The sequence below is a fragment of the Hippopotamus amphibius genome, chromosome 17 (genome assembly GCF_030028045.1).
Source record: "Hippopotamus amphibius kiboko isolate mHipAmp2 chromosome 17, mHipAmp2.hap2, whole genome shotgun sequence".
Classification (NCBI taxonomy): Eukaryota; Metazoa; Chordata; class Mammalia; order Artiodactyla; family Hippopotamidae; genus Hippopotamus; species Hippopotamus amphibius.
The window spans coordinates 14,348,035-14,373,077 of record NC_080202.1 but is presented as its reverse complement, the minus strand read 5'-3'; the positions used below and the strand labels follow the sequence as shown (position 1 = coordinate 14,373,077).

Below are 25,043 nucleotides of genomic sequence, written 5' to 3'. Positions count from 1 at the left end.
ACGGTGACCCCATGTGGAGGGGGCAGCCACCTGGCCCCAGGTTCCCTCTCAGCAAAGGCTCATTTTTTGGCACTGCTCCACTCACAAGCCCACTGCAGCCAGAGGCCTGGGCACCCCCCTTACAGAGTGTGTGCACCTTAGAATACTTGCCTTCCCTCTGGTGTTGGAAGGGTGGGGTGGGTGTCTTCATTCAGGTCCCCACAGGGCTCCCATTGTTTTCAATGAGGTTCACGTTGGAGTCCAGGCTAGGGGTCATCTGGACTTAAGACATGTTATGCCCCTCAATGAGCACTTCTTCTGCCCCTTGATGGCCAGCAGATGCCCTCTATACCCATCTACACCCCCCCCCCATTCTTGTTACAGACATGGATGCAGTGAGGTGGAGGGTGGTGTGGGATGCTCCCAGTACGCTGTTGTCCACCACACACACCCAGGTCATCATTTCTCCCCAGCCCTCCACAGTTCGTCAGCCAGACCACCTGCCTTCCCTTGGAACCCTCTCCCAGCCACCTTAGGGCATCCCCAAACCAGAATCAGATCAGGTCCCCCTCCTCTTGAAAACCCTTCCATGGCCCCCATTGTCCCGTGGGAGGGAGGAGTCCCGCTGCCCAGCATAGCCTTCTCCAGCCACATCACTCTCCCCACCCTTCACCTTGCACTTAAACCTACTTTAGTACTGCTGACCCTCCCCCACCCGAGTGTTTCTCAAACTCTGCGTTGCTTCTTCCCTCTGTGCCTCTGCCAAGCCTCATTCCCTAATTTGCTTGCCCGATAAAGACCTTCAAACCCAGTTCACATCACCTCCCTCAAGCAGCCTTCTCTCACTCCCAGTAGAAGGAATCACTTCTAATAATGTTCAGTATCATGTAATTGTTCAGAGCATGGACCCTGGAGAAGACTACACTGGGTGTGAATCTCAGCCCCACCATTTACTAGCTGAGTGATCTTGAGCTAGTTACCTAACCTCTCTGTGCCTAAATTTTCTCATCCATAAATTGGGAGCTCTCAGAGAACCTCCCTCACTGTGGGGACTGAGCGCATTACTACATGTACCAGGCACGTGGTAAATGTGTACTGTCTATCCACTGGTGTAAGCCTCCTGAGGGCTGAGGCGGAATCTGCTTTGCCTCCCAGTTGTGTCCCTATTGCCTGGCACAGTGCTTGGCACATAGTAGGTATACGTCAGATATCTGTCAATCAAATGAAGGGAAGCTGTGTTTACCTTGCTTGGGGAAAAGTCTGTTCGGATCCTTTGTCTATTTTTTGGTTAAGTTGGGTTATGTGTCTTTTTATTGTGGAGTTGTAGATTTCTTTATATAGTCTAGCTACAAGTCCCTTATCAAATACAGTACGTCCCCTGCATACGAACGAGTTCCCTTCCGTGAGCGCGTTCGTAAGTCCCATTTGTTCTTTTTTTTTATATATAAATTTATTTATTTATTTATTTTATTGGCTGTGTTGGGTCTCATTGTGCGCGGGCTTTCTTTCAGTTGCGGTAAGTGGGGGCTACTCTTCATTGCGGTCCGCGGGCTGCTCATTGCTGTGGCTTCTCTTGTTGTGGAGCACAGGCTCTAGGCGCGTGGGCTTCAGTAGTTGCAGCACATGGGCTCAATAGTTGTGGCTCATGGGCTCTAAAGCGCAGGCTCAGTAGTTGTGGCGTACAGGCTTAGTTGCTCCGCGGCATGTGGGATCTTCCTGGCGCAGGGATCGAACCGTGTCCCCTGCATTGGCAGGCAGATTCTTAACCACTGTGCCACAAGGGAAGCCCCTCATTTGTTCTTAAGTCCAACAAAGTTAGCCTAGGTACCCAACTGACACTATTAGCTATGTAGTACTGTACTGTAATAGGTTTATAATACTTTTCACACAAATAATACATAAAAAACAAACAGAAAAAGTAAAACATTTTTAATCTTACAGTACAGTACCTTGAAAAGTACAGTAGTACAGTACAACAGCTGACATACAGGGGCACATTCGCATCTTTGAAAGTTTGCAACTTGAAGGTTCGCATGTAGGGGACTTTTATATGATTTGCAGATTTCCTCTGTTCTGTGGGTTGTCTTTTCACTGTCTTGATGGTGTCCTTTGAAGCACAAAAGTTTTTAATTTTGATGATGTCCAGTTTATCTATGTTTTATTTTGTTTGTGATTTTGTTGTCATATCTCAGAATCCTTAGCCAAATCCAAGGTCATGAGCTTTACCCCTGTTTTTTTCTAAGAGTTTTACAGATCTTCGGTCCATTTGGAGTTAATTTCTGTATGTGGTGTGAAGTAAGGGCCCAGCTTCATTCTTTTATGGGTGGAAATCTAGTTGCCTTAGCACCATTTGTTGAAAAAACCATCGCATGGTCTTGGCGCCCTTGTCAAAAATCAGCCGACCATACATAGATGTGTTTATTTCTGGATTCTCAAGTCTACTTCATTGATCTGTATATCTGGAGAGCCACCTCCATCTCTAACAGTTTACTGTCTCTGCCCATCTGCTCTCGGCAGTCCTGGAAGCTCCCGCAGGAAGCGTTAACGGGACATCCCACAGCTGAGCGCCTTCTCCCGGTGGTCCCTGGAGGTAATCAATTCCCGCATCTGTCAGGGTGACCAGTGGGAGAGCCCAGTGTGACCGGCCCTTGAGGGCATGCAGGGGAGGGTGCCATGGAGACGTGCTTTCCCTCCCCCCATCTGCACGCCTGCACATCTCCTCCCAGAGCAGGGTGCAAGGTCCCAGAGCAGGGACTGTTTGTGCCAAGGCCCAGATCCTGATTGGGTGGATGCCCTTGATGCAGGCCAGGTAGGAGGGAGCAGACGGCAGGAAGTGGCCGTTGGGATGGAAGGAAGCGGGCCTGCAGGAGAGAAGCATTCCTGGCACTAGAGGCATCTTCACCAGGACAACGGCCTTGGGAGGGAAGCCTGCATCCATGGGTAGGCGCGGGGAGGCTAGAGAGGACCACTAGCATCTCCAGGCTCTCATCCTAATGTGGCTTCCTTCCCTGTATCCTGTATGTGTGTGCGTGTGTGTGTGTGAGTGGGTGACTTGACCCTCCTTTCTAAGGGCTTGTTCCTTCTGGTTGGGGGACTTGTGTGCTTTAAGAGGTCGAGTGGCTCTTGGCCGGTATGTCCTTGGTGTAGAACTGTTGTCTCACATTGACTCCAGCCAGTGAATAAGACTCCCCAGGGCAGCCAGAGACCCTTGTGGAGTGGGATGGAGAGCTGGGAGGATGGGGCTCCCTGGTACCATGGGGACAGTCTAGCTTGCAGGGAGTTCTGGGTGTATGGGTGCTTTAGTGCAGCTCAGGCAGAGAACGCAATTGAGCAGAGAACTGTAAAGTTGTACCTGTTGAATTCTACAGGGCGAGGCTGCCTGTGAGCTGAGGGAATCTGGGATGCTTCGCTGATGGGGTGCCAGCTCAGAAGGAAGAAGGGGCCACATAATAGTAGAGAGGCCCATGGTACAGTGTGTCCCCTGCCCCTCCAGATCTCCTAAGGCTTTGGAGATGAATCTTCCTCAAGTGGCAGTCACTGCAGTGACATTACATTTGTTAGGGACCCGGGAGGGGAATCCACTTCTTCCTTCCTTAGATCCCTGGAAGCAGAACTGGGGGAGAGCAGAGATGTCTGTAGAGTGTGTGCCCGTCTCCTCCCTCTTCAGTTGGTCTCCCCACTTGCCCGCCCCCGAGTGGGAGCAGAGCGGTGTGAGCTGAATTGGAGTTGCTCACTGCCTGAGAATTGCATCAGCCCCGCCTGGTAGGCTGGAGCGGGAGCCTGTTGCTATGGTGACCACTAGGCTTCAAACCAGTGAGAAGGATGAGTTAGTTGCAGGGTGTGGTTTTCTCGCCTTGTGATGATGTCTTGTGATAGGCACACGGGGTCTGTATTCCCAGCTCTGCCACAGGGAGATGTGTCATCTGCTTAGGTGAGCGTGATAGGCAGCTGCTTCAGAAACTGTGGACATTGACCAGGTTGGGCATGTTTGACAGAGGACGCAACTGGCTCCTTTCTGCCTTATTCTGAGGGCAGTGGGTGATTTGACCAAGTAAACCGGGACCAGGATGCAACCTGTCATCCAGAACAGAGGGCTGCTCTGAATACCGGCCAATAAAACCTGCCCAGGCTGCGTCATGATTTTTTTTTCAAAACCACCTGACAGAGCTCGTCATCTTGCTAATGATAATAGCTGCTTGGCCAAGCCAGCACTGTCCTTAGTTCAGATCTCTCCTCTCACATTTTGCCTGCAATGGAAAAGGAAGTAAAAAGTCCACATTTCAGCCACACTGAGCACCTTCTGTGAGCTGGGCATTGCACTAGACACTTGCCTCTGCACTGAGGAGTGGGCAATGTTGTCCCCGTTCTGCAAGGGAGCAAGCCCTGGGGCCCAGAGAGTTTCAGTGACTTGTCCAAAGACTTAAACCTAAATCTTTGGGCTTTATGTCCAGTGTTCTTCTGGATTCCAGATGCCCTTAGAAACAGGAATTCTTAGGACGTCCAGTAAAGAAACACCCTGTACATCTTCTATTGGAAAAATCTTGGCAATCTTTCTCCCCAGAGAAAAACACAGTTTTTATGTGGGGAATGGTTGACTGGAGCTATTTCTGATTTCTGAACGGGAAGAATGAGAGATGTGGGCGTTGCCTGTGGACAGAGGTAAACCCAGGAAGCAGTTGGTGAGATCAGGGCAGGGTGTTGACAAAGCCCAGACTTCGTACAGAAACAGCCTGGGATTTCTGCCTGGGGCCCTCTAGGGGTGCGGACCAGTTGTCAGATGAGTTCTCAGCAGAGAGGGGTCTGGTGGATCTGGTCGGGGCTAAGATGTAGAACCAGAGGAGAACTAGGGCCTCATGGAGAACCTGGCAGTCATAAGATCTGACTTGCTGAGTTTATGAGGCATAGTAACAGCAGTTAATACTCAGATGGTGGGAATTCCCTGGCAGTCCATTGGTTAGGACTCCGAGCTTCCACTGCAGGGGCATGGATTTGATCCCTGATCTGGGAACTAAGATACCACATGCCGCAAGGCACAGCCAGGAAAAAACAAACAAACCTCAGATGGTGCCGTCACTCTTCTGAGTGCACTTTAGATATAATTACTCATTTCATTTTCACAGAATCTCTGGGAGTTTGGTTGCTATTATTCCATTTTGAAGATGAAACAGAGGCACAGAGAGGTTGTGTGATTTGCTCAAGGTCACACAGCTGGTAAGAAGTAGAGCTGGGGATTCAAGCCCAGGCAGTCTGGCTCCAGGGCATGAGCTCTTTTTCTTTTTTTTTAATTAATTAATTAATTAATTGGCTGTGTTGGGTCCTTGTTGCTGCACATGGGCTTTCTGTAGTTGCTGCGAGCAGGGGCTACTCTTCATTGTGGTGTGCGGGCTCCTCGTTGTGGTGGCTTCTCTTGTTGTGGAGCATGGGCTCTAGGCACGTGGGCTTCCGTAGTTGCAGCACAGGGGCTCAATAGTTGTGGCTCATGGGCTCTAGAGCACACGCTCAATAGTTGTGGGGCACGAGCTTAGTTGCTCTGTGGCATGTGGTATCTTCCTGGGGCAGGGATCGAACCCATGTCCCCTGTATTGGCAGGCGGATTCTTAACCGCTACGCCACCTAGAAAGTCCCAGGGCATGAGCTCTTGACCAAAATGTTCTACTGTCTCTGCTCATACCTTCTGGAAATGTAATAGCAAATTAACTTGTGTGGTCTACCCTGAGGAGTGTGTGTGTGTGTGTGTGTGTGTGTGTGCACATACATGCACACACACACACCCAGTATACTGGCAGTGAGAGGGAAGGCTCGTGGCTGCACTTGTGAGCTTCTGGGTGTTGATGGCTGTGCCCTGTGCATTTGCGGGGGCCCAGGGAGACCTGTACCTGCGCGTGATGCCCCTCCCTCTTTCCCTCCCTCCCTTTGTGTTTCCCAGGAGGCTGGGTGCTCCGCCCTCTCTGGTGTGGAGCTGTGGAGGATATTGCTGCAGACCTTGTGCCTGGATTGCTTGCCTAACCGTGTTGAAGGGCCCCAGGCTCCCAGGAAGGAGCTCAGATCTAGGGCTAGGAGTTGACAGGGGCCCCAGGAGGAGCAGGCAGGGGAAGTGGGAGTGCAGTTGCCGTGTGTAGGGAGGGCATTCTCTTGTGCCTTTGTGGTGCTTGGGTCACCTGTCTGCTGCCCACATAACATGCAGCTACTTCCAGACAAACTGGGCTTCCTGTCTTCCCCAGGGCCAGGATTGTAAGGAGAAATAATTAAGACACTTACAAAAATAACGAAATCAGCAATAACAGCAACTCACCTTATTTACTACATGGCAGGCACTGTTCTTGGTGCCTCTACTTGAACTAACTCATTTAAAGCTCTATGAAATAGTTTTATTATTATTATCTTCATTGTATAAAGGAGGATGCTAAGACACAGAGAGGTTAAGCAAGTTGCCTGAGGTCACACAGCTAAAACTTGGATTTGCGTTCTGGAAGCCGGGCTCCAAAGCAAGTGCTATAAAAGCACAGTACACAACTATGTCCTTTCATGGCTCCTAGCAGAAGCCTCCAGATCGTGTAACCCTTTTCTGCCTCCAATTCAGAATCTTGTTTTTATTTTTCTGAGAGACTGGGTTGTGCTCACTTGCCTGCCCACAGGTCCTGGGCATGAGATGTGGCCTCTGACATCAGCCAGTTTTTGTAGGAACTGTGCCCCTCCTCTCCTCTCATGCTCAGATGCTCAGGCATGAAAGGGACGTTTCCAGGAGCTCTCCAGGGAGCAGAGGTAATTAACCTTGGCCATTGCTGCTCTGGCCTCATCCCACCAGTCTGCCTGCACACAGGTGGTTCCAGTGTAAATACCTGGGGCAGGGCAGGTGCTGCCAGCCCTGGAGACCCTGCTGCCTGTCTCTCTCCTGTCCTCTCTGACCTGTGGTCTACAGCCACCCTTGCTATGGGGGCCAAGTTGAAACATCTCTTTTTCCTTTCCACCGCCCACCCCTCCCAACCCCCTGTCCCCTGTCAGCCCCTGGGCCATGTCTGGTCCTGAGCTTGATTCTTGGAGGAGGCTGCCTTCTTGTTGGAGGTAAGGCTGGCATCTCTTGCTGTCAGGTGGGAGGATGGAGCTGTGTGGATCTGAGTGAAGGACTTGGGAGGTGGCAGAGAGATAGGGGCAGAGCCAGGGCAAAGGGGTGATTTGGGGGAAGTTTCATATCCAGCCATGACCCCTGGGGTTCTGCACGTTCCCCAAGACATTGCCATTGCTATTGACAGGTGAACTTGTAGTGGGTGCCCGGGTGCTGCCTGATGGAGGAAGGAGTATTGGAATTGAAGCCGACAAATGCCTGGCAGCCCCTGCCTAGGGCTTGTCTTGTGCCAGGAAGTTGGCAGCAAAACAGACATGAGCTACGGAGGTGGAACCTGGCTTTGTAATTTAGAAGGTGACTCGAAAGCCCTCTTTGGAAGCTGATGGGTTCCGGGCTTAGTTTAGTCCCATTGCCCCCTGCTAATTCCCATGAAAGAGTTTCTCCGGTATAGCTCCTTCCCTATGTGCTTTTTTTGAAGTTATATTTTATTCTGTTTTTAAAGTTGCAGTAAAATACACATAACATAAAATTTACCATCGTAATCATTTTCAAGTATGCAGTTCAGGGGCATTAAGTACATTCACATTGTTGTGCAACCATCACCACCGTCTGCGACCAGAACTCGTTCATCTTGCAAAACTGAAACCCTGCACCCATTAAACACTCACTTCCCACCTCTAACTCGCCATCTCTCCCCACCCCCAGCCTCTGGGAACCATCATTCTGCTTCCTGTCTCTGTGTCTCTGTGAACTACTCTAAGAATGCTGTATAAGTGGGATCATATAGTCTTTTTGTGACTGCTTATTTCACTTAGTATAACGTCCTCAAGGTTCATCCTCATTGTAGCATATGCTGGAATTTCCTTTGTTTTTAGACTGAATAATATTCCATTGTTTGTATACGCCCCACTTTGTTTATCCATTCATCCACCAATGGACATTTGGGTTGCTTCCACCTTTTGACTATTTCGAATAATACTGCAATGAATGTGGGTGTTCCCTGTCTACTTTTGGGCTTACTTCATACATCAGCAATAGGTCATCCTTGGGGCTTGGTCAGGGATGGGCCCACTGACTTGGCCCCGGGAGGGTGGGTGGCTCACCAAGCTGGTGGGGAAGGCTTGGCCCTCTGGTGTCTGCTTCTACCAAACACTGAGATGTCAGTTCTCCTGGCACCAACCTGCTTGCTTGAGGACATGCCGGATTTCCTTCCCCTCTGCCTTCAAAAGAGGGTGCTGGGTTCCTGGTTCTCTCCTGAACAGGAGGAGGGCAGCGATGGTTCACCATGTGCCCAGCCTGGGTGGTGTTAGGAGAAAGCGACTGTCAGGTGTTGGGCAGGGTACCTGGAGCCTCTCTGAGACTGGGGAGGCCGGTTGACCCCACATGGAGGAGCTGGAGGGCAGGCTGGTAATACCGGCGAACCAGCTAGTCCTGAATCCCCATGATGAGTACAAGCGAGGGTTGCTACATGCTTACCTGGTCCATGGCAAGTAGGGTGTGGCCTCTGCTCCACATGGTCACTCAAGGACCCAGACGGATGGAGGCTGCACCATCTGGCACCCAGGGCCTTCAAGGTCACTGCCATGGGGGAAGAAGGAGAGGGAGAATTGTGCACCAGGGCTGACCAGAGCAGTGGGAGCCAGAGGTGTCAGGGCCTTAAGGAGGGTGTGTGTGTGTGTGTGTGTGTGTGTGTGTGTGTGTGTGTGTGTGTGTGTGTGTGTGTGTGTGTGTGTGTGTGGGCAAAGAGCAGAAATGAGCTGGCTGTGGGGACCCCATTGCCCTTCCCTGGCTTAGCCCTCACATGGCTTTGCACTGCCAGAGGAAAGGTGACTTTGGTGTTCAGGAAGAGGCCATTGACTTGGGGAGTTTCTCTCATCTCCCCTCAGTGAGTGACAGAGCTGGAGTAGGCGAAACCACTGGCATTCTGGAACTGAGGGGAAGGGAGGAGGACGTGAGTTTTGAGGCACCCTCTAATGGCCCTGACAATCGTAGAAATGTTTTAAGGTCTAGGGAGACTCTGAGTGGAGCGCCAGCAGCTTGAGCTGAATGCCAGTGAGCCCGGCCTCCTGGCAGCAATGGACAGAGGTGCAGGGTGTTTCTGTGGGTGTATGGGTGAGGGTGTGTAAGTGTGTGCAGGTTGGGAATGTCTTGGCTGATTCTGCAGGCGGGGGTGGGGAGCCTGGAGCCACCAGGCTCTGGGATTGAAGGGGGCCCCTGATGTAATAGGTGGGGGTCATAGATTCTGATCCTGGCTGCCACCAATGTGCAAGGCCACTTGGAGAGTCTTACTGACCTCTCTGGACCTGGTATTGAATGTTTGTTCCCTGAACTGACCCTGCCTTCTTCTCAGCACTAGATTGAGAGTCATTTAATTTTTCATAAATACCCCAAGGACTCATGAAACCATATATGGGAGAGGGGCTCTGAGGAGCCCATCCCAGGCTGGTGATACGTGGGATTGGATCCGAAGGTCATTGTCATAATGGTCCTTTGATTCTTCCTCCTCCATCGCCTCCTAGCTGCTCCCCCTTCTCCCCCTTGGGGACCCAGTCGCATTTCCCACCAGGAAGTAGGGAGAGGGGAAGAAGAGCAGAGCCTTAAATCAAATCAGTCAGGGATCATTACTTGTTATCAGTTCATGACAGTTCAGAGGGGAAGCAGGAGGCAAGTTAAAGCTGTTAACTCTATCAAAGGGTAGAACTTCTATAGGATTTGTCAGTGACCTCCTGGCCCCAGACCCTAAGTAATTGAATTGGCTGTTATGGGAAGAGATTAGAGGATTTTTAAGGAATTGTATCAGCCAGTTGGCAGTTATCCAGCATCCACTGTGTGTGAATACTGTCCTGAGTGCCATGAAGTAATAGAAAAGTAATAGAAAATGAAGTAAATAGAAAAGGGCCGTCCTTGCCTTCCAGACTCCTGCCACCTAGTGGGGAAGCCAGAATGTATACACCAAAGGCTTTTGAGGGTTTTTTGTTTTGTTTTGTTTTTTGGGTTTTTCTTCTTCTTTTTTTTTTTTTGGTCTGATTGACGACTATACTGTTTGTGAAATACTCTTCTTGTTTGGTATCTCTCATTGATCTTCAGAGCAGCCCTGTGGGTTGAGCAGGCCAGCTGCATCATCCCATTTTACAGTGAAGAAGGAAAGGAAAGGCTGTGTAGAGCTGGGACCAGAACCCAGATCTGTTTGACTTCTGGCCCGGCCCACACTCATTGTATCCTGTTGACTGGCTGATGGTCTGCTGGTAGCAGAGCTGGGGGTGCTGAGTCCTGCATGGGGTCTGTTCCTGTCACTGTCTCTGGTCCACAGTAATTTAGGAGATGTTCGTTGAATGACTGTTGCTTATTTACACATGCAGTAAGTTCTCCTCCATTGCAGTAAGGTCACCTGGTCATTCTGCACCATTATTCCTGTATGTTTGGTGGGCATATAACTGCATTTCCTACAGATCAGTTAGGAATTTTAGGCCCCTCTGCCTGGGTTGGGAATTATGTCAAAGTACAAAAAGCAATAGACTTGATCCAAAGAGCAGGCCTTAAGTTGTGGCTCAGTTGTTTATTAGCCAGGTGGCTGTGGGTGAGACCGAGAACCTCTTTGAGCCTCAGTTATCTCCTGTGTAAAATGGGAGAGTAATATCTACTCTGACAGCCTCCCCAGGTTTTGAGAATGAAATGAGATCCTGGCAGTGGCCTCGATTTGTACACTGTAAAACACGGTGCAGATAATAGCGTTTCTTGTCCAGTTTTCTGAGCCTGGACGCGGCGAAGCCGCTCTCCCTTCTCTGCCCAGGGCCCGTTGGCAGGGCTCCCATCCCTCGCCTGCCTCTTCTGCCCCTGCTACCGATGCCCCAAACCTAGGACTTCTTTGTCTCAGGCTTTGGAGTCCTGGCTTCTCCAGGCGGCCACGGTCTCTGCCTTCTTCCCTGGGGGGAGCCTGGAGGTGGAGGATAGGATCGCGTCTCCATGGCAACCAGAGAGGCCGAGCCGCACCTCCTCAGGGGGCCTGAGTCTGTTCTCAGCAGCGGGGGCGGAGCCAGAACTGAGCGTTCCAGCTACGCGGCCGCACCACCCGGAACTAGCTGCAGGGTTTCCTCTGCCCTGTCTTCCAGTTGCTCCTTTGCGCGGATAGTGTCCCTGCTCCAGACCTGCCTGAAGGCCTGGGGTTGAGGGGGATGCCATCCTGCAGTCCAGGCAGCTACTACGGACCAAGGCTTAGAGCTCTGTGTGAATGGGATAGGGGCTGCCCTCCCTGCCTGCCCACAGTAAAGCCCTATCTGTGCGCCCCCTTCACCTCTTTGCCAGAAGAGCTCCCAGTCCTTCAAGACTTAAGTCAAACCCTGCCTCTTACAAGTAACCTTTCCTGTGCTTCTTACACAGCCTGGCTGATGACTTCCTGGGGTTCTTTCAAAGTTTAGTTTCATTTGACTTTAGGGGCTGTGACCTCAGGGTCCTTGTCCGAAACTGGTGGTTCTCAGCCTTACACTGCATTAGAAATCACCTGGGGAGCTTTTACCAGCTCTGCTGCCTCAGCCACCTCACACCAACTCACTATGGATCTCTGGGTTGGGAGCCTGACACCAGACTCCCCAGGGATTCCAGTGTGTAGGGACGGTTGGAACGGGTGTTCAACTGAAGTTCGACTGGTGTTGAACTGAAGTTCAAATTTTATATTATTTTTTAATATTTATTTATATTTTTGTTTTGGCTGCACTGCGGGGCCTGAGGGATCTTAGTTCCTGGACCAGAGGTTGAACCTGGGCGCATGGCAGTGAAAATGCTGAGTCCTAACCACTGGACTGTCAGGGAGTTCCCAAGTTCAAGTTTTAAACACTTCCGTGGCCTGTGATGCCTTGCTTGATGCTGCATCTACTGAATGCAGGCTGACTGTTGAACTGGTGGGTCCGCTGTTGAAGGAAAGCCCGCCGGAGCCTAGCCCAGTTATATGTTTCCAAGGCTCCCATTTGTTTTTTTTTGTTTTGTTGTTTTTCAAGGACTAGGAGATCCCGAGGGCACTTACTGCTCAGGAAGAGGACTGGGGTAGTAATGATAATAGCTACTTTTTTATTTAGCACCTGCCCTGGACCAGGCGCCTTGCATTGCATTTATTTTTTCATGGGGACCCCCACCAAAAAACTCATAAGGTATAGGCATTGTGTGTTATCTCTATTTTACAGATGAAGAAACTGAGACTCTGGAAGGTTAAGGAGCTTGCCCAAGGTCCCGTGGCTCTTATGTGGTAACACTGGGATTGGAACCTGAGTGTGACTCAACGCCCATGTCCTTGACCACTGTCCCGTCCTGGTTCCCACCTCCCTGTTCCACTAGTCGTAGATTAGGAGATGCTGAGGAGGTGACGGCTTGTCCCATGGGAAAGGGGCTGGTCCCAGGATGCCTCACCTTGGTGCCATGCCACCATCGAGGGGCTCCCGATGGGGTCTCCAGGGTCAGCTGGGGTCACGGGGTCCTGAAGGTGTCAATAATGGTACTACTTAACTTGGTTCTTAGATTTTTTTTAAAAATTTAAGTGCACCAGAACTCTTACATACGTCTGCTCATGTACCCACCCGGATCAAGATGTAGAGTGTTTCCAGTAACCCAGAAAGTTTCCTTATGCCCTTTTCCCAATTAATACCCCCTGCCTCCTGCAGCCCACCCCCAGGTAGCCACTGCTGTGAACTTCCATCACTGTCTGTTCATTTTGCCTGCTCTAGACCTTCATCGAAATGGAATCCTGCGGTGTGTGCTCCTTTGTGTCTGGTTTCTTTTGCTCAGCACATTGTAAGATTCGTTCATCATAGGGTTGCTCTGAAGGTGAAATGAGGTAGTGTACAGCCTAGGGCCCGGCACAGTCACAGAAGACAGTGAGCATGCTAGGGCCACACTGTGAAGTCCTGGAAGGGAGGACAGAGTCTGTGCCCTGTGGCTCTGTCACCGCCTGACACAGCGTGTGACATACAGAGACTTTTGATGCTCTCTGAAGATGTTTGATGCTGCTTTGGTGGGAAGGATGGTCAGGTCTGAGCTTCTCTCCGCTGTTCTCCCAAGGTTCTGCCTCCACCCCACTCCCAGCATTAGTTCTAGGGCAGGAAATGAGTTTATCACCTAGTATTAGCCCTTGTCCCCCCACTGCTGGGAGGGCAGGACCATTCCACACCTAGAACTTATCTTTATCCTGCATCTGCAGGTTCTTAGATTGTCCAAGAGGAGGTTGGAAAGATCCCTCAAACTGCCCTCAGCATCTGTTTTAGGGGTTGGGAAACCGGGGTGAATTCTTGGTGGTGTCCCTCAGTCATTGGTGCTGGACAGTCTCAGGGGAGGGTAGTAAACAGCCTGACCCCTGTGTGCCTCCAGGCCATCCAGGCGCCCCTTCCTCCCCCTTGCACCTACCAGGGCTGAAGGTGGTGGAAGTGAGGGCTGGTCATTTGGGTTTGAACCTGCCCCCACTGGTCAGCGCTCCACATTGCCCGAAAAGAGCATGTCTGAGGTCTCTGTGGTCTGTCACTGGCTGGTTCATATCCCGTCATCTGGCACAGGCTCTATCACAGGCTTTGAATAGGTAAGCCTATATTCACATGTGGTCCCAATCTGGGTGATTCCTAAGCGATCTGGAGGTCACGGGATTCTGCCTGCGTTGTAACTCGACCCAGGAACATATACATCGGGAGGAATTATCTAAAATTAGAGATGCTCGGCAGCGATGTGGCTGGCAAGACTCCACTGCGGGTAATGGTCCAGTTCGACTGTCCCCACTGAGTCCCGCCTAACTCTTAGCTTGACTCACAAGGCCCCCAGTGTGCTGGTCTGTGCCCACTTCTCCAGTGCTGTGTGCCCCTCACCCCCTGCTCACTCAGTGTTCCAGCCAGGCCAGGCTATTTATAGTCCCCTTAAGGGACCCTGCTGTTTCACACTTTGTGCCTTTGCCAAGCCTCTTCTCATTGCCTAGAACTCTGCTCCTGTCCCCCATCTGCCTGGCAAGCACCCACACATGTTTCAGGATTCAATTAATTATATTAATAATAGCAGCTAAGATTTATTGGGTGCTTGGTATGTGCTAAGTGCTTTGCGTGTGTTATCCAGCTTTATCCTCGCAGTTGTCCTGTGCACTCCATCTCTTCGTCATCCTCTTTCACAGACATTGGTTTAACCAATATTTTTTAAAAATATTTCTTTCTTTATTTGGCTGCGTTGGGTCTTAGTTGCAGCATGTGGGATCTTCGTTGTGGCATGCAGAATCTTTCATTGTGGCCCATGGGCTCTTCAGTTGCAGTGCATGGGCTTCTCTCTAGTTGTGGCACGCGGGCTGCAAGCTGTGCAGGCTTAGTTGCCCTGCAGCATGTGGGATCTTAGTTCCCCGACCAGGGATTGAACTCACGTCCCCTGCATTGGAAGGTGGATTCTTAACCACTGAACCACCAGGGAGCACAGAGGAGTGGTAAGTGATGGAGCCTGGATTGAAATCTAAGCGGTATGACCCCAGGGTCCTTGCTCTTAGCCACAGTGATAAACCACCTCCCTCGAAGTATCACCCAAGCCCATCCAGCCACCCCCTCATCCGTACTCTTTCCTGCTCCCTCCTCTCTGCCTTGCCTGTGAGGTACTTCTGTTGTAGCATCTAGGATATTTTTATGTCTTCCTCTACTGGACTGTGAGGATTTCACTTAGGGGCTTATAGTTCCTGTTTAACAAGAAATGAGGTAGGCTATTTCTAGTGTGGCTCAGTAGCTCAAGAGCATCAGGGAAATTGTCTATGTTCTTTCTTGATCATTTCCTCATGGCAGCAATATGGCCACTGTAGCTCCAGTCGTCACATCTGAGTTCAGGGCAAAAAGTCCCTTTTAATTATCAAAGCAAAGGCCTTGCTAGAGGCCTTCAATTGCATCTCACTGACCAGAACTAAGTCAAATAGCCACTCCTAGTTGTAAGTGAGGCAAAGAAAGGGGGTATTTTGCCTGGGACTGGGTTCATTGCCACCTCATATAAAACCAGCATGAGGTAAGCAGGGAAGAAGAGAAGATAGATATTGAGTAGGAGATAAGCAGTGACTACTAGTAACCTAGAGAACAGAGAGCATGTATTAATTTCTCCCAAATTCTCAAAATCTGCATGTTTTATAATGTGTTGTTGCCTTTTAGGCAACATATGCACGTACAGACTTTTTTTCAAACGTAGTTACTGTACATCCTATTATTAATTTCTTTTTTCACTTAATAAGGTGATGTAAATCATCCATATAATTTTTTAAATTAATTAATTAATTTTATTGGCTGTGTTGGGTCTTCTTTGCTGTGCACGAGCTTTCTTTTAGTTGTGGTGAGTGGGGGCTACTCTTCGTTGTGGTGCATGGGCTCCTCATTGCCATGGCTTCTCTTGTTGCGGAGCACAGGCTCTAGGCACATGGGCTTCAGTAGTTGCAGCACATGGGCTCAATAGTTGTGGCTCATGGGCTCTAAAGCGCAGGCTCAGTAGTTGTGGCGCATGGGCTTAGTTGTTCCGAGGCATGTGGGATCTTCCTGGAGCAAGGATCGAACCCGTGTCCCCTGCATTGGCAGGCGAATTCTTAACCACTGCGTCACCTAGGAAGCCCACATCCGTATAATTTTTAATGATTACATAGTAGTCTGTCTTGGAGAAATACCATAATTTACTTCAACCAATTCCCTATAATTAATCATTCAGCTTGTTTTTAATATTTTACAATCATAAACAGCTCTCTGATTAATAACCTTGTAACTTTATTTTTATGTACATTTATAATTAATTTCTTAGGACACAGTCTTGGATTATGCTGGGTTAAAAGCTGTACCAACTGTTAAAGCTTTTGATACCAAATTGACTCCAGAAAAGTTGTGCCAGTTGTACATATCCTCCAAGAGTTTTTCTTTTTTTTTTTTAATTAATTATTTGTTGGCTGCATTGGGTCTTTGTTGCTGTACATGGGCTTTCTCTAGTTGCTGTGAGTGGGGGCTACTCTTCATTGTGGTGCACGGGCTTCTCATTGTGGTGGCTTCTCTTGTTGCAGAGCATGGGCTCTAGGCGCATGAGCTTCAGTAGTTGTGGCACATGGGCTCAGTAGTTATGGCTCGCGCTCTAGCACGCAGGCTCAGTAGTTGTGGCACACGGGCTTAGTTGCTCCTCGGCATGTGGGATCTTCCCAGACCAGGGCTCGAACCCGTGTCCCCTGCCTTGGCAGATGGATTCTTAATGACTGTGCCACCAGGGAAGCCCCCTTCAAGAGTTTCTGAGAGTGCCTTTTCCCTTACAAGTTTAGGTATTTTCCTTGCTGATTTGATAGGAAAATTGCAAAAAATAGAAGTTTGCATTTTCTTTGATTACAAGTGAGGTTAACACTTATTATATATATTGTATATGTGTGTATGTACATATACATGTGTTGGGCATTTGTAGTTCTCTAACTCATTTAGAAAGTTGAGGTATTTGTCTTTTTCTCATTGGATTGCAAAAGCACTTTATATATTCAGGAGACAAGGAGGTTCATAGGAGAAGAGTGGAACTGAGCTGGATTTGAAGGCTAAATAGGACTTCGCTGGGTAGACAAGGGGTGAGGAGAGTGTTCTGGCTATAGGAACAGCATGTGCAAAGGTCCAGAGGTGGGAAACAGTGAGTGTGTTTGGGGACTGTGTTAATTTCATAGGGCTGTCACTAAAAAAATTATCACAAACTTGGTGACTTGAAAACAAATAGAGGACTTCCCTGGTGGTGCAGTGGTTAAGAATCTACCTGCCATTGCAGGGGACACAGGTTAGATCCCTGGTCTGGGAAGATCCCACATGCTGTGGAGCAACTAAGACCATGCACCACAACTACTGAGCCTGCTTGCCTCTTAACAACTTCTGGTGGCTCCAGGCATTCCTTGGCTTTTGGCCGCATAACTCCCATCTATGCCTCCATCTTCACATGGGTTTCTTCTGTGTGTCTGTGTCTTCTCCGCTTCTGTTTCCTATAAGGACACGTCATCAAATTTAAATCCCACTCAGTTAATCTAGGATCATCTCATCTAGAGATCCTTAACTTAAGTACATCTCCAAAGACCTTTTTACTAAATAAGGTCACATTTATAGGTACCAAGGTTAGGATTTGGACATATATATCTGGGTGCTACTATTCAGACTCTTTCAGGGACCTACCTAGAAGATGTCTGATATTACAGGGCAGCAGAATATGACTCTGTAAAGGAAGAGTCAGGTGCTGACCATGAAAGGCCTTGAGCCGAGGAGTTTGAGCGGGGAACTGTTAGATTTTGACCAGGGGAGAAACAACGATCAGATTTGCAGTCTGGCAGTCACAGGGAAAGAACGTTGGACTTGTCCTTGTAAGAGCTGGTGAGGGTGGGGATGAGGATACGGAGTGGGGATACTTCAGGGTGTAGGAGATGAACAGGAAGAGGGAGGAATCTGGAATGACTCCTAGGTTTCCAGCATGAGTGATCTGGCAGAATAAGCTCAGGAAAAGGTTGGGTTTGAAGTTCCTGGGGGGATGGGGAGATGTCCAGGAAACAATCAAAGAGATGGGTCTGCCGCACAGACCTCTCCCTAGAATATAAATAAAATTTGGGAGAGGGAGTAAAGTAGAGGTGACAGAAGCCTGGAGAACACCAATTTCCCCCCATCATTTAATTATGAGAAGTTTCCAAACATACCTAAAAGTTTAAAGAATTGTGTAGTGAACACCCATGTACCCACCATCTGGAGTCTATAATTACCATTTTTCGCCACTCGCTTTATCACACATCTGTCCATCCCTTTGAACATCGTCCACCCATCCTGTTTTTTGTGTATTTCAGAGTAAGTTGCAAACATCAGTACATTTCACTTTGACACTTAAGCATGCATATCATTAACTAGAGTTCAATATTTAATGAAATGCACAAATCTTAATGAATGCATCCACCTGTGTACCCCCAAATCCCTGTCAAGATGCAGCACATTTCCATCACCCTAGAAAATTCCCATTGCTCCTTAAAGCCAACTCCTGTCCCTACCTGACCCTCAGAAGCAACCACTGTTTTCACTTTTTATTTCCAAGCATAAATTAATTTTGCCTGTTCTAGAACTTCATATAAGTGGAGCCATACAGGATGTGTTCTTTTGTGTCTGGCTTCTTTCACTTAGCATAATGCCTATAAGAGTCATTTCTGTGTGTCTCAGTAGTTTGTCCCTTTTATTGCTGAGCTGTATTCTGTTATTAGGATGTATAAAGAATACCAATTTTTAAGGGCTGGGCAGGGAAAGAGGATTCCACCAGGGAGACTAGAAGGAACAGTGAAGACAGTGGGGAAAGCACTCAGATAGAATGTCAGGGAAAGCCATCTGGATCAGTTATAATTAGGTTTGACTGCATATAACATAACTAAATAACAATGACTTAACATAGGCATTTTTCTTCTCTCATGTAAAAGAAGGCCAGAGGTAGACATTCCTGGGGTGGTATGTTGGCTCATTGTGCCATCACCTGCCCAGGCTCCTAGCTCTCCTAGCTATGTGCTCAGCTATGTTCAACACTGGCTTCTATTCTTAAGGTAACCTCATGGTTCAGTATGGCTGCTGGAGCTCCATCTATCCTATGTGCTTTCCAAACTGGCAACAGAAGGAGGAAGCATGGAGAGAGGGGAAAAATACTTTCCAGCTAAAACAACCTCAGTAACTTTCTTCAAAGTTCCACACATATCCACTCAATATCTCTTTGGCCAGAACTTCATCACATGGCCCACACCACTAGGAAAAGTAGCCTTTTAGCTAGCCACGGAGCACACTGCCACTCCAAAGATAATGAGATTTCTGTTACCAGGAGGGGAAATGGCTGTCAGCAGCCTCCTCTGCCTTCTCTCTCTTTTGACACCTGGTGGCCAAGCCATGGCCCACTCCGCCTTCCTGTCTGTGGACCTTCACTAACTAAAGGCTGTGTTTGGCAGATTTCCATCCTCCTGGGTCCCCAGGGCTCCTCCTTTCTCGGAGGGTTGGTTTCTCTGTCTTTTCTGTGTCCCTTTTCCTGGTAGGAGGCTCTGGGGTCTCTAGCAGGCTTCCTGGGCTGTCAGGGTCTCCTGGAGGGTGGGACGAAAGGGGCAGTATTCAGGAGCATTTGCAGAGGGCATGGTGGGCGCTCTCCTCCACGCCTGGGCCCCACTGCTGCTGTGGCTGGCTCCTCTGTCTCCCCTCTTTGGTCAGCCTTCTGTGATGAGGAGGGCTGTAGAAGGAGATTTCTCTAGAAGGTACGTGAGATTCAGAAGGGAAGAGATGGCATTTGGAGACAGACAGACTTCGGTTCAGATCCTCTCTGTGCCAATCTGAGCCTCAGTGTCTCTGTCTGTGAACTGGGGATGGTAAGAACAGCCTCACTGATGTGGCTAGGTGGAGATGTGGTCCACGGCCACCACTCTGATAAGAGTGAATTGGGCACACATGGCGGGGGGGGGAGCGGGGACAGAGACCTTCCCACGCTGCCACGACCCAGGCAGCTCCAGACTGGGTGGTAGAGCTAAGCCTCACCACCTTCCCTGTGTTCCCTTCTACCCTTTCCCTTGGGAAATGTCTTGAGAGTGAAGGCTTTGGTCTTGTGACCCCTGGGAATTGGTCACTGTACAGGAGAATCAGCGCAGCCTGCTGGAATCTGAACTGTTGGCCAGGCTGGTGTTCACCACAGCTCACACCCCCAGCCTTGACAGGCTGACAGGGCAGCCTGGAGCCTCCTGAAGGAGTGACAGCAGGTTCACGTAGTGTTTCCTTCCCTCCTTGTGCTTCTTCAAAATGAGTAAGCCTCATCAAATAGCTGGGCTCCCTCACAGTGCCAGGCTCCAGCAGCCCGGATGCCGTGGCTCCTCTTCCTCCCTCCTGCCCCCTGGAAATAGCAGTCAGCTCACCCCCGTCTGCCTGAGATAGAGGTCCTGTGTCCTCCCGGCAGTGGGTGCTGTTTCCCAGGTGCCTGGAACACACACACTCCCAGCGGCTGGATCGCTAGGTCCTGTGGCTGCTCACGTGCACGCCCGTCCTGGGAAAAAAACAACCGCTAATGTCCCTGACAGCTTAATGGGCCGTCAGCACAGGGACTGGAGAGGAAGTCAGCGGGAACAGGTGCAGCGAGGCTGGGGGAGGCTCTCGGCTGCCAAAGGGCCAGATTGGACTGAGTGTGGCCGTGGCCAGGCGCCCTGGTGACCCGTTGACACCATTCTCAGGCTGCTGGCTGCCCTGGGGGCTGGTGTGTTGTGACACAGGAGGAGGAGCCAGGGCCCCGCCGAGAACTTGGCTCAAGCCTCAGACCTGAGAGGGACAGTGCATTCCTCTGCCCATTCACTCACTCCACACGCGATCCCCAGATCCTGCTGTGTGTTAGCCGGGGGTGCTGGGCACACAGCGGTGACTGACACCCAGTTCCTGCCCCAGGCACTCAGGGACGAGTGGGCAGGATCACCAGGGGCACTAGAAGGCCACACACTGTAGTTGTGAGCTGGGACGCCAAGGAGGACACCCTGGAGGAAGTGATGTCTGAGCAGAGGATGGATGAACCCAGCCAGGGGTGGAGGTGGGGAGAGTCCCTCACGCGGCTGCAGGAGAGACCCCCCACTGGTGGGGTGCAATTGGGGGCCTTTCTGAGATGCTGCCTTGCGCCCTCAAGGACCCGGCCCGCTGTCCTGGAAGGGGGTGTCTGTGCCGGGGCTCTGGCCCCTGAGTGCTGCAGGCAGCGCCAACAGGGTTAATGGCAGCTTGACTTCCCTGTGGCCTTTTCTTCCCTCCTTCTCCCAAGGAAGCCTACATTGAAATTACTGAAATCAGTGCCGGCTTTTGAGGAGTCTGCTGTGCAGCCACGTCCCTGCCAGGCCCGGGCCGCCTCCTCGCCCACACTCTGCCAGCCCTGGGCTCTGACCTGCGCGGAGCCTTGTTCAGAGGGGCGAGGGCTCCCTCGGGTGCCGTTCCCCAGCCCCCACCCCGAGCTCTGCTCTGCCACCGCCCATCCAGGGATGGGGCTCAGTGTACAAATGGTACCCAGGGAGGAGGGGCTCGGGAAGTGACATCGCTCGGCCCGCCCCCACCTCCTTATTCCCTATAAAAAGCAAAATGGTGACTCAGAGAGGAGAGTTGGAAGCATCCTGCCTCCTGCTCCCACTGCTAATTTTTAGACTTGGAATGAGGCAGGAGGGAAAGGAAGCAGCAGTTCGAAATGTGCGACTGACCTGCTATTAAGCAGGTGGCAACAGCGGAGCCGCTCCCCGTCGACTCCCAGCGGCCCCCGAACCGCAGTGTCCGGTGCCCGCTGGCGCCCCTGGCCGTGCAGCCCTGCCCGGGCCGGGCGTGGATGGTGTGGCCGGGGGCATGGCAGCCGGGGGCCGCCGCCGGCGCCCACTGCGCTACCAGTCCCTGGCAGCCCTCGTGGAGGACTCTCAGTGGCCTTTCTTGTTCCTTGTCTCAGACTTCAGCTACGGAACAGACGACTACGACGGAGAGGGGAATGAGGAGCAGAAGGGGCCCCCGGAGGGCTCGGAGACCATGCCGTACATCGATGAGTCGCCCACCATGTCGCCCCAGCTCAGTGCCCGGAGCCAGGGCGGCGGGGACAGCATCTCCCCCGCCCCACCCGAGGGGCTGGCACCTGGGGTAGGTACACCTGCTTTTCCTCCTAGGTTTGGGAAGAGGGGGCTTTCAGGGAGGAGAGTAGGCAGGCACAGGTGTTGCGGGCCCGGCTCTGCTTGGGGCACTACTAGGGTGCAGGTTGGGGGAAATGTGGGCTTGTTTTTGGTGCCCTCATCATCTCATTCTGGTCCTGGGCCTCTCAGACTAGGTGCCCCCCCCCCCCCACCTGCTGCACTCTCTGTCACCCCTGCACCTTTCCCTGTCTCCTCTACCAGCCATCTGCTCCCCCTGCCTCCTGGACACTTCACGGCCTCTTTCAGCTTTCTCTCTCAGCTCCTCTCTAGCAGGATGGGGCCTTGGGGAGGGAACAGGCTCTCCTCTCTAGGCCCGGGCTGGGCAGTGGCTGCATGTGACCTGCGGGCTGTAAGTGCACAGGTGCTGGCTCAGCAAACCAAGGCTGGCCTCAGTGCCAGCCGTGGGGGCAGTGAGCAGCTTCCGTAGCACTCCCTGAGGACCAGGGGCCCCGTCCAGCCCTCCTCTGTTAACTCTGGAAGGGAGTGAGCCGTGATGGTGTCCACCTCTCCTCTTGTCCACTGACGAGAGCTCTGCTCCAAAGAGAAGCATTTTATGAGCAATATTGAGGGTGTGCTCTGAGACAGGCTGGGAGATAGAGAGGTGTGGAGGTTTGCAGTCCTTGTAATTAATGCTGATCCTGGCCACACAGGGACCAGCTCTGTCTGGGCTCAGCTTGTGCACATGTGTCTGAGACACAGGAGCAAGTGAGACAGAGGGATTCCTGGGGGCTGTTTTTCTGAAATTGAGAAGAATCAAAGCCATTTCTTCTTTGGTGGGTGGGGGTGGGGTGGGGCTTGGATTGCTTGGTCCTGCTTGGTAGGGGGCTTGTCCAGGTGTGTTTTGTAGGGGGTCCCCTTTCTTCCCTCTAATAGCCCTGAGGAGCAGTTACTGAGATGCCATGAGATACTTGTCTCCCTCCTGCAGGGCCCAGCAGTGCCCCACCCCCCTTCAGCCAGGGGGCTGCCTGGACTCTACCACTTCTTGAGAACCCCCTGCTTCCTTCCCTTCCAGCCTCCTCGGCCACCTTCCACCCCTGCATAGAGCGCTCACCCCCTCTTCACACACCGGGGTGGCTGTTATAGCCTTTGGCAACAAGGGCCTTGGCAACCAGCTTCCCACTTGGGGGAAGCCACATTGTTGCCATAGCAACAGAGGCCTAGGCAGAGCTTATCAGCTGCCAGGCAGTGCAAGTTTGGGAAGGGATGGTGGCGGGGAGGTGGGAGGTGGAGGTGATGGGCAGGGGTATTGGTCAGGTTCAGGCCCCCCACAGCTGGCATTCTGGGGTGTTGTCCTGTTGTCCTAAGGAAAGGTGGCAGGTGAGAGACAGCCATCTTGGACCTACAGGGCAGGATTCTTGCTACTGATGGAGGAGAGGGTACTCTGGGACCTGAACTGACTCCAACCAGGGGAAGCAAGGTGGAAACTCTTCCTTCCCATCTCTGCCTTTAGGTCTCTGACCACATTGGGACTTAGAGACATCCCCCTCCCATCCCAGAGACTCAGCTATTACCCCTGTGAGCAGGTGCAGAAAGATTCACTGTAGGACTCAACACAGCACCAGGAGTGCTAGCTGAGAGTTGAGAACTTGTGGTCAGATTAGAGCCACTTGCTGAAGAGAGAAACCATTTCCCTTTCCCCTCTTTGCCCTCCTTCTTGCTTCCTGTCCTGTCTCCTTCCCTCGTCATGTGACCACCTTGCTGCAGTGCTTGTCCATCGACTTGTAGATTCCCTGGTGAAAGGTACTCAGGTGCTTTCTCTAGTGAAACGGGTCACAGGCATCATGGGGAGATACCCCCGCCTGGAGCTCTGAGGCTTCAGGGCAGGGACGTCCTTTATTGCATTGCTGCCCGTTTTGCTTGGTGACTCACAAGGGGAGAACTTGATTTGAGGACTTTGAAAGCTGAGAGATGCTACAGTGACAACTGACCAAAGTGCTTGGGAGCCCCAGGATTAATTTTTGCACCATTGGCTAGAAGTGATACCAGGTAGGGGTGGGGAGCACTAATCCAACTTCGGGATCTTAGCAAAGATTCCAGCCCAGTGCACCCCGCTGCCTGCCTGCCTTCCCTCCAGAGTTGCATTTCTGCCCTTTCTGCTGTATCACTGGCCCCATCTAGTGGGCTCAGCAAGTATTGCTGTTTACATTGGGGTGCTGGAGAGAGTTGACACACTTCTTCCTGAGTACTTGGGGCCTGTTTCAGTTTTTTTTGTTTTTTTGTTTTTTAAAAAAAAAAAAAAAAAGGAAAGAAAAAGAAAGCCAAGGTTTCTGCTACTTGGCTCTGCTTATTTGACCAGGCAGGTCCCCTCCCTGCCAGGCTTCCTGTTGGGGTGTTGGGAACCAAGGGGACTTTTGAACCAAATCAGATGATTGTTCTAGATATTCAGATATCTGGCCTCTGGCACTCGGGCATTCCACACCCAAATAGGCAGCCAACTTGTTCCTGGAAGCGCAGGGTTTGGTCTTTGTATTACGGTTCTCCAGAGAAACAGAACCATTAAGATACAGAGAAAGAAGAATGATTTATTGTAAGGAACTGGCTCACTAGATTATGGAGGCTAAGAAGTCCCAAGATCTGCAGTCAGCCAGCTAGAAACCCAGGAGAACTGATGGTATAGTTAGTTCCACTTCAAGTTCAAAGGCTGGAGAATCAGGAGAGTCGATGGTGTAAGTCCTAGTCCGTAGTGCATCCAAAGGCAGGAGCAGACCTATGTCCCAGCTCGAAGGCAGGCAGAGGGAGTGAATTCTCCCTTACTTCATCTTTTTGTTCTATCCAGGCCTTCAACTGGTTAGAAGAGGCCCACCCACATTGGGAAGGCAATCTGCTTTCCTCATTCAACTGATTCAAGTGTTAATCTCATCCAGAAACACCCTCACAGACACACCCAGAATAACGTGTGGCCAAATGTCTGGGCACCTGTGGCCCTGTCAGGTTGACACGTAAAACTAGCCCTCACGGTCTTACTCTCCCAGCAGCTCAGAGAATGGAAGGTCTGTGAGCTTTGGATGGATGAACATGTGCTGCTTTTTAGCTGTGGGATCATTGTCCTAACCCCTCTGAGCTTCAGTTTCCTCATCTCTAAGTAAGATCAGCCACCTGAAGGGCTGTTGAGACGATGGAGCAGGATAGCTCAGGGGAGGCCTGCAGCACTGGGCCCGGCTCACTGTGCGTCCTCCATCCTTGGTGCCAGGGGCCCATGAGACTCTCCCCACCGATCTTTAGTGGGGTGGGGAGCCCGGAGCACTGCAAGAACCCGGTCCAGTGAATATTTGCTGGGTCACGACTGCATCTGCTTTTGCAGCCTCCTTTCTGGGGTTGGATCTGAACTCCCAGGCGTGGTAGCCCAGG

At 51.1% G+C, this 25,043-nt stretch overlaps 1 protein-coding gene across 2 annotated transcripts in view; it reads left to right on the top strand.

Moving 5' to 3' along the window:
• ABR (ABR activator of RhoGEF and GTPase) overlaps window positions 1-25,043 on the top strand; it is a 176,676-nt gene that overhangs the window by 62,606 nt on the left and 89,027 nt on the right. For both annotated transcript variants that reach the window (XM_057714642.1, XM_057714643.1), the window contains exon 2: window positions 21,461-21,645. In XM_057714642.1, coding sequence (XP_057570625.1) covers window positions 21,461-21,645 — 185 coding nt within the window. The remainder of the gene's footprint in view (window positions 1-21,460; window positions 21,646-25,043) is intronic.